We start from the raw sequence: 9,556 nt of genomic DNA on the forward strand, positions 1-9,556 counted from the left end.
GGACCGGGGATCGCCCTGCCCTGCGGCAGATCCAGCAGCCGTTGGGCGAGCCAATGGAAAACCAACCCAGCAAGCTCTAGGTGGCTCGAGATTTGGGGGGGTTATTCTTTTAATATTCCAAAGGAGCCAGGAATAAGAGTTTCTGTTCTTCGGATGCAGAGGCCAACCCCCTTGATGTCACTGTAAGTGAGGCCTGCCTTTGGTCTCCTAAACCAGCCATCCCTGCTTCGACACACCTTCCTGCTTCAGCAGGGGGTTGGACTGGATGATCTCCAGTGGTCCCTGCCAACCCTTGCCATTCTGGGAGTCTGTGATTCCTCCCGGCGGCAGCAGGAAAAGCAGCAGCGGAGCGGTGCTCTCCAGCAGCTCCTACGGTCCAGCCGGGCACACTGTCCGGCTTACCCAGCAGCCTGCTGCCTTGGGCAGCTTCCCACGCAGCCAGCTTTGCATCCAGGTGGGGGGAAAAAAAAATAAATAAAAACCTGTGCTTAATGTTCAACACAACCCTCCCAAGCAATCACAGCTCTCCACCAACTCCCACTGAAGTCCGTTATTTCCTCAGTTTCTCCCTACTGTGTATTTTATCCCAAACAAGACTCCCCCACAAAAAATATCCTTCCTGATTCAGCCCTTGAAGGGCCTTCGTTAGCTTAAGGACAAAAAGCAGCATCTACTACCTTCACATTTCAACCAAAATGAGATTTTAAAAATGTTTTTTCCCCTCCATCTACATGGTAAGTTGGACTGCAATGAAACGCTAACACGTATTCCTTTCAAGCTTCCTAAGCATGAAATCCCTGTCCTGCAGAGGCACTGCTGCCAGCAAGTGCTATGCTGGGAGAGAAGACCCAACCAGCAGGTTAGAATTAAACAAACCCCACTGGGCCATCAGTGCCATGGACACGTTCCACAGTGCAGATGTCAATGACATGTCTCCCGGTCAGCAGGCTAGAGGAGTCAAGAGTAAAGAAATGAGTCTGAAACTAGAAGATGAGAAGATACCATCATACTACTTCAGTGCCAAGGCCAAGTTCAGCCACGAATTTGGGGAAAAAAAAAAAGTTTTTAAAAAAAAAAAAATCAAATCAGATCATTCCAACTTTGCCATATATTACAAGATAAGTACTGCTCTATACCAAATGCAAGTGGAATTCCAGCACAGACATTTTTGGGTGTTAGGTGATAGGTTGGTGTAACAACTCCCTGGGCCAGCTGAGGTGTAGGGAGAGAGGTGAGAACAAGAATCGAGTTGCAGAGGGAAATACAGGCAGCCTGTGCAAGCCCAGCCCTTCCTCTCCCACCCCCCCAGAACTCCTTCCAGCACAACCCAAATCTGTACCTGCATTACGAGATAACACAAGGACTGAGATGGTCTCATCTCTGAGTGTATCAACACTGGCTTTTGTCAATATTCTTGTTTTACAGCTCAAAATCTTCAAGTGAAACCTAAGGCACTTCTCCAACCTTTTCTTCATTTGTGTGTAAAAAAGGCAAACCAAGTCAACTTCAGGTTAAAAGCAGCCCCAACAAGACTCATCTTCAAACCCCCTTCAAAGATTCCCTTACACTGAACACATCACCACCATTCACAGTCCCATTTAACGCTTCTGCAAATCTTAGTAACAGAATCATCACAACTTTTATTGGTGAATCTCCAGGTTCGCTTGCGCTTTTGTTTTTAAAGAGGGATCAGAATTATTTTTGCCTTTCTTTCATCTTTTAAGAGTAAAGAATAAACCAGTGGTACCTCCAAGTTCACAGCTACATCCGTCATGACTGATACATCCCAAGTCTAAATGCTGAAGACTATCAAATCTGTTCATTTACTGAGCATTTTTGCTGGATGGGTTTGGTGTGGCACGAAAGCACACACAGACAGCTTTTAAATTCAGCAGCCTTCTCTACTGACCCAAAGATTGCTGCTGAAGTGTTTCTTCTAGTCGTATACCCATATACGTTGCATTTAAGGGCGGGGCAAGGAATTGTATCCTGGGTTTCCACCTCCCTCCTCACTGCGTCCTTTAGCTTGAGAGTTTCCCTCTAGTAGAGTAGCACTGAAAAAATAAGAGAAATTGTAGCTGACCTGATTTCACATATCGCAAGGCTATAACTGACATTTCTACTTATGCTAAAATATTACTGGGAGGGGCGAATCTTTGCACACTTTCTCCTGCTTGGAAAAGAGCAAACTAGGGACAGCAGAAATCATAAAACCAGATTTCTTGCTTTGAAAACACCACCACCACCACCCACAAAACACCCCACATCCACCCAGGGATCGCCCTGCCCTGCGGCAGATCCAGCAGCCGTTGGGCGAGCCAATGGAAAACCAACCCAGCAAGCTCTAGGTGGCTCGAGATTTGGGGGGGTTATTCTTTTAATATTCCAAAGGAGCCAGGAATAAGAGTTTCTGTTCTTCGGATGCAGAGGCCAACCCCCTTGATGTCACTGTACGTCCGGCTTACCCAGCAGCCTACTGCCTTGGGCAGCTTCCCATGCAGCCAGCTTTGCATCAAGGTGGGGGGGGGAAAAAAATAAATAAAAACCTGTGCTTAATGTTCATGTCCGGCTTACCCAGCAGCCTGCTGCCTTGGGCAGCTTCCCACGCAGCCAGCTTTGCATCCAGGTGGGGGGAAAAAAAAATAAATAAAAACCTGTGCTTAATGTTCAACACAACCCTCCCAAGCAATCACAGCTCTCCACCAACTCCCACTGAAGTCCGTTATTTCCTCAGTTTCTCCCTACTGTGTATTTTATCCCAAACAAGACTCCCCCACAAAAAATATCCTTCCTGATTCAGCCCTTGAAGGGCCTTCGTTAGCTTAAGGACAAAAAGCAGCATCTACTACCTTCACATTTCAACCAAAATGAGATTTTAAAAATGTTTTTTCCCCTCCATCTACATGGTAAGTTGGACTGCAATGAAACGCTAACACGTATTCCTTTCAAGCTTCCTAAGCATGAAATCCCTGTCCTGCAGAGGCACTGCTGCCAGCAAGTGCTATGCTGGGAGAGAAGACCCAACCAGCAGGTTAGAATTAAACAAACCCCACTGGGCCATCAGTGCCATGGACACGTTCCACAGTGCAGATGTCAATGACATGTCTCCCGGTCAGCAGGCTAGAGGAGTCAAGAGTAAAGAAATGAGTCTGAAACTAGAAGATGAGAAGATACCATCATACTACTTCAGTGCCAAGGCCAAGTTCAGCCACGAATTTGGGGAAAAAAAAAAAGTTTTAAAAAAAAAAAAAATCAAATCAGATCATTCCAACTTTGCCATATATTACAAGATAAGTACTGCTCTATACCAAATGCAAGTGGAATTCCAGCACAGACATTTTTGGGTGTTAGGTGATAGGTTGGTGTAACAACTCCCTGGGCCAGCTGAGGTGTAGGGAGAGAGGTGAGAACAAGAATCGAGTTGCAGAGGGAAATACAGGCAGCCTGTGCAAGCCCAGCCCTTCCTCTCCCACCCCCCAAGAACTCCTTCCAGCACAACCCAAATCTGTACCTGCATTACGAGATAACACAAGGACTGAGATGGTCTCATCTCTGAGTGTATCAACACTGGCTTTTGTCAATATTCTTGTTTTACAGCTCAAAATCTTCAAGTGAAACCTAAGGCACTTCTCCAACCTTTTCTTCATTTGTGTGTAAAAAAGGCAAACCAAGTCAACTTCAGGTTAAAAGCAGCCCCAACAAGACTCATCTTCAAACCCCCTTCAAAGATTCCCTTACACTGAACACATCACCACCATTCACAGTCCCATTTAACGCTTCTGCAAATCTTAGTAACAGAATCATCACAACTTTTATTGGTGAATCTCCAGGTTCGCTTGCGCTTTTGTTTTTAAAGAGGGATCAGAATTATTTTTGCCTTTCTTTCATCTTTTAAGAGTAAAGAATAAACCAGTGGTACCTCCAAGTTCACAGCTATATCCGTCACGACTGATATATCCCAAGTCTAAATGCTGAAGACTATCAAATCTGTTCATTTACTGAGCATTTTTGCTGGATGGGTTTGGTGTGGCACGAAAGCACACACAGACAGCTTTTAAATTCAGCAGCCTTCTCTACTGACCCAAAGATTGCTGCTGAAGTGTTTCTTCTAGTCGTATACCCATATACGTTGCATTTAAGGGCGGGGCAAGGAATTGTATCCTGGGTTTCCACCTCCCTCCTCACTGCGTCCTTTAGCTTGAGAGTTTCCCTCTAGTAGAGTAGCACTGAAAAAATAAGAGAAATTGTAGCTGACCTGATTTCACATATCGCAAGGCTATAACTGACATTTCTACTTATGCTAAAATATTACTGGGAGGGGCGAATCTTTGCACACTTTCTCCTGCTTGGAAAAGAGCAAACTAGGGACAGCAGAAATCATAAAACCAGATTTCTTGCTTTGAAAACACCACCACCACCACCCACAAAACACCCCACATCCACCCACAGTCTTACAGTTATTCTGGCATGCCATATGATTGAGCAAAACAATAATACAAAGCAATCGTTGGAAGAGCAGGCTGAGAGGGGACCTCATCAACACCTACAAATATCTCAAGGGTGGGGGTCACCAGGACAGAGCCAGACTCTTCCCAGTGGTGCCCAGCGCCAGGACAAAGGGCCATGGGCACAACCTGAAGCAGAAGAGGTTCCAGTTGAACGGGAGGAAGAACTTGTTGACTGTGAGGGTGCCCGAGCCCTGGCCCAGGCTGCCCAGGGGGGCTGTGGAGTCTCCTTCTCTGGAGATCTTCAACCCCCGCCTGGCCGCTGTCCTGTGCCCCTGCTCTGGGTGAGCCTGCTTGAGCAGGGGGGTGGCACTGGGTGAGCTCCTGAGGTCCCTTCCAACCCTTGACATTCCATGATTCTGTGATTACTGCTGACTGCACCTAAACAGATTTTAATTTTAAAGTCACACACTACTCATGTGACTCTTTTTTAATACAACAACTGACACCGCTGAAGGCAAAATGACAGACATGAAGATACGCCAGGAGTTTTTTTATCAAAATTGTTCCTCTTCTGTTTCTCTCTCAGAGGCAATGGGATTTAGGATGAGTCCGAACAAAAGTATTTTTTAGAAAGCTCGAGCCCTTCTGCAACCCCTTCCTCTAGGCCTTGCAACAGCAGAAATAACTCTCCAAGATCACGACACTTTGCAAGGGGGCGGGGAGTGGGGGAAAGAAATTGCTTTCAAAGTTAGAATTGCAATGTTTTGAACACGTTAACTAGCAGATGTTACAGCAGTCGACAAATCTCTGAAGAGACCAGGCAATACCATTTAATAGGAGTTTCAAAGCTTCCATAGAGTGTTTCTTCAACTGGAAGAACAGATTCTTAATAAAAAAATGCCCTCCCACAACTGTCTCACCTTTTTTTTCCAGGTGGAAATCAAGGGGAGAGAAAGGGGACAAGGCTAACAAAAGAGACCTCAGCTGCACTTTCTCCTTTTTCCGGAGAGGGACAATACATCCTTTTGTTAGCCAGCATAGCAAGAATTCTCCCTAATTTTCTTTTAACAGTAGTTTCTCCTCCATGTTGGATATAAATACACGTTACCCGAAGTGAAGGATCACCACGCACTATCAGCTAGCCGTGAACAAACCGTCTCAGTCCTACGAGACAGCAGCACGGAGCCAAAGAATAGATGAGATTCTGGGGAAGCTTTCTAATCAGCATAGGAAGAAAGCAGCCTAACCGTTTCCAAGGCGGTCCTTGATAAAAGTTTTCAAGGCTACTTTGTAACATCTGTAATTGCAGTGGCTGGGGAACATGTGATGACTCCGGAGGTCAAGCAAAACCATCTGAAATTAGAGAAAATACAAGCTACAGGAGCAAAACGCATGGAGGGGAGGCATGCAACCAACTAAATACGCACAGCTATAACGACAACAGATCACTTGCATGCTAGATGCAAAGAAATAGGTTGTAATTTCTGCCATAATTGATTTATTCCCTTTGTATTCATGATTGTTCTGCTGTTAAAGTAACTACAGCTTTTAAGTGGTGATTGCTAAAGGAGTGCATCTTTGGGATGTTAGATTGCAAATTTTCTTATCGCAAATGAGAACAACTCTACCAGTCCCAGGCACGCCAAAGCACTGCTCTGCAATGATGCAGGTACAGAACAGAGCTTTTTATTCAGCTGCAAGAAATAGAATTCAAAGTAATTGCTTTTATAAGCTGGGTGGCGTTTGCTGCATTAACCAGTAGCCCACCCTGGCTTAAATTAATTTCCATATAATTTTTTCTCTATTACAGCATTATGGTACCTACACGAAGTACCCTGAGGACATTGGAAGTACTTGTTGCTAAATCTAACCTTTCCTGAACACGGTGGGGAAAAAAAAAAAACAGTTCATTCTCAAGTTTGCATTGGGGTGCTGCATGTTCCTCAAGCAACAGCATTTCTGAACTTTTCCCCCAGTAAAACACCAATATTCTTGGCTATATGCATCAAATTCATATTCCCTGAAAAGCAAAGCCTCAGGAAGAATATCAGGACGTGGCCACACTGGCAGGGATCATTGTAAACTCATTCAAAACACAATGAGCTTAGCAGAAAACACAAAATTTCAAGAATCTATGTTAACGAACTAAGAGAAAGTCTGTAAATCCCCGACACTGACTGCATACTGCCTCCAAACTGTGGCTATTTGGAGTAGATCTATTGCTAAGTCACCCACAAGATTTAGACCCAACTTCAAAATATTCTGTAGTTTCAGGTCGTCTCTGTTTCCGAGTGACACGAGTAGAAGTTCCATTGGCAAGTTTTCACAGAATTATTGCAGGCATTCAATATATGAAGCAAATAAAAAGTCAAACTGGTGCAAGGCAATTTAAAACCCAAAAAGAAATGTAATTCGCGGCGTTTCTGCTGCCATCGCTATCTGGCAGTGACGCGCTTGTCACCTGCTCACAGTAACTCCGGACAGAGCCAAGAAGATGCACAGCTCCCTCCTACACCATGACCCCACCAGGCTTTGCATGAACAAGAGGTCACCAACTGCAACTACGCCTTCAGGAAAGGAGCTGCTCCCGTGTCCAGCCACGCCGTCGTTAACGAACAACAGCTTTCTATGCAACTGTGGGCACGTGTCTTGCCCTTCCTCTAAGTCACCTGTAACAAAAAGGTCCAGCCTGCACACCTTCTGAGGCAGGGGCGTTAATTAACATGGAAATTTGTCAGGCAAGAAGTAGAAAGGAATAGATATTTAAACCTGAAGAACCTATTTTGAAATAGCAAAAGCTGTCTACCACTGTACTTGCTGGGGCACCTGTGCCACGCGTTTCGCACACTTCAGCATCATTCAAGCGTGATAGAAACTGGTATTCAACCAGAATTCACAATGGTATTCTGGTCAAAGACATCTTTTTGGATGAGCGTTACGACGTTGCCTGTGTGAGTACCAGCAAGACCACCACAAGAAGTATTGCATTATATTTTCAGCCTACCATGAATGCTCTCTTCCCACGACCCCAGATCAGATACAGCCCAGCACAGCCCTGTAGGAGAGAAGCCCCCTGCTTCTCTCCCCCGCCCTCAACTCATTCCCATGGCTCTCAGCATCCACTCCTCCCGCTGCCGGGCACGGCAGGGAGCATCCCACTGCCGTGTGGCCTCCCCCCCTCAGCATTTTGCTGCTCAGAGAGCACTTGACAACCATCACCAAGCCCAACACTGCAAAGCCTAATGGCCCCACTCCTCCACTATAATAAATGATTAAAAAGCAAGCTAATTGTATCCAAGCACAGATCAATTATCTGAAATATGAGCAGCTCATACACTTCAGTGCCAAGAACGAAGGCTGTAATGACAGTGTGGAAAAATGGATAAAATGAAATTAGTTTTCTTGTATATTATGGACATCAAATACAATGTAGGGTTGGGCTGGAGGACGGAAGGGAATAAAAGGACATTTGGAGAATAATTAATAGCGCAAGAAAAATATACTTCCTCCTTGGTAACAAAAAACCTAAGCAACATTCAAGTAGGATTGACTACTTCTCATGAAAGCAAAAGTACTCCATGCTGCCAAAATAAGAGCTTTCTAAAAGAAAATCCAGCTGCCAGAATAAGTCATAAATACGTACAGTTACAGCTTACCTACACGGAAGGCACAAGTGCCACTTACAATGAGTAACTGCATTACAGACATCCTGAAACCTTACTTGGTTTTTACTTATCCCCCTTCTTACGACTATTTAGGAACAAGTCCGTCAAACTCAGCTCTTCAACTTTTTTTAAATTGTTCAAACGCATAAATTATCATCAGTTGTCTAGGTCTGTCATTTTTAATTACGGTAGATAATTGGAAGAACACTTTTCTGGTATTTCTTAATTGAATTCAGCAAAGATCCTGCAAGGATGACCATGAGCTACTGGTGGCACGTTTCAGGATTTCCAACATATTGTTTCTCCAGAAGACCTTCGATGCGGATCTTTTCAAGTTTCTGGTCAGATACGTATACAGCCCATTAACAATCCTCTCTCCAACTCCTATTCCAAGTGCTGTAACTGTTGATTTACAAATAAAGCAAGGTAAAATATCTAGAGGAAACAAATTCTAATACTCGAATCCAATACTGATAATCATAGCCTGGGATTTTATCTTGCCTGGTAAATCAACAGCTTTGTAAAATATAAATATTGGCAGATGCTTAAAATCATGAAACATACCCCGATTATACTGTAACCTCTTTTTCCTACCAAGTATCAAACTACTTTTTCAAGGAATAATTAGGGGAGGGAAATTAAAATGAAATCACAGAATCATCCCACCCTTCCCACAGCTACACCCCCGTGGCAAAAAACCTTACCTTCGTCATTCTGGGCCAGACAACCTGCTAAGAGAGTAGCAACTGGAATCCCTACAGCTAACCATCTCCAGGGACAAAACCGCTGTAACATTTTTTGTCACGCTTCACTCAAGGCAGACCTGAAAAAGAAAAGAGTTGACACACGTGTTAGTCAACTGACCTGCGCAAAGGTGATTACAAACGATTCCACGGGTAGCTAGGGATGTAACTACACAGGGCCTATCGAGCCTACAAGAGTGCGACGCCGTGTCTGTTAAAACAGGCAAGGTTAATCCCGTTAGCATCAATACATACATACATACATACTTGTTAACCTGGTCATCATGTACACACAGGCCTCCAAGTAAAGAAAAATGCAAGTTTCTTGCTTAAATCAGGCCTAATTTCCATAATTTCCATGAAGTATTTATGTTAGCCTTGTGCCTTAAAGCGCTTTGGAGAAATGACCGTATCAGAGAAATTCCGCTTATTCAAACTGGCGCTCAACTGCAAACGTCAGCAGGGCCTCGGTATTCAAAGACATCACCCAGCAGAACCCTGCCCAGCAAAACCATGAGCAAACCCCATCGATGGCCGCCTTTAATGAGACAGACTGGTGGTTCATGCCCAGCAAAGGAGGAAAACCAAAAAACCCCACACGTACAAAAAAAAAAAAACCAAAACACCTCAGGAGAATCAACTGGCCAAGACAGGTCTGGATGAACTCCAGAGCGTACTCGGAGGGAGCAACATTAGAAAG

At 44.5% G+C, this 9,556-nt stretch overlaps 1 protein-coding gene across 1 annotated transcript in view; it reads right to left on the reverse strand.

Moving 5' to 3' along the window:
• The window catches only part of PCDH15 (protocadherin related 15), a 326,536-nt gene extending 317,628 nt beyond the window's left edge, over nt 1-8,908 (reverse strand). Inside the window, exon 1 of the mRNA XM_009637544.2 lies at nt 8,818-8,908. Coding sequence (XP_009635839.1) covers nt 8,818-8,908 — 91 coding nt within the window. The remainder of the gene's footprint in view (nt 1-8,817) is intronic.
• Between the last annotated feature and the right edge of the window lie 648 nt (nt 8,909-9,556).

Source organism: Egretta garzetta, unplaced genomic scaffold (assembly GCF_000687185.1).
Source record: "Egretta garzetta isolate BGI_Z169 unplaced genomic scaffold, ASM68718v1 scaffold234, whole genome shotgun sequence".
NCBI classification, from domain to species: Eukaryota; Metazoa; Chordata; class Aves; order Pelecaniformes; family Ardeidae; genus Egretta; species Egretta garzetta.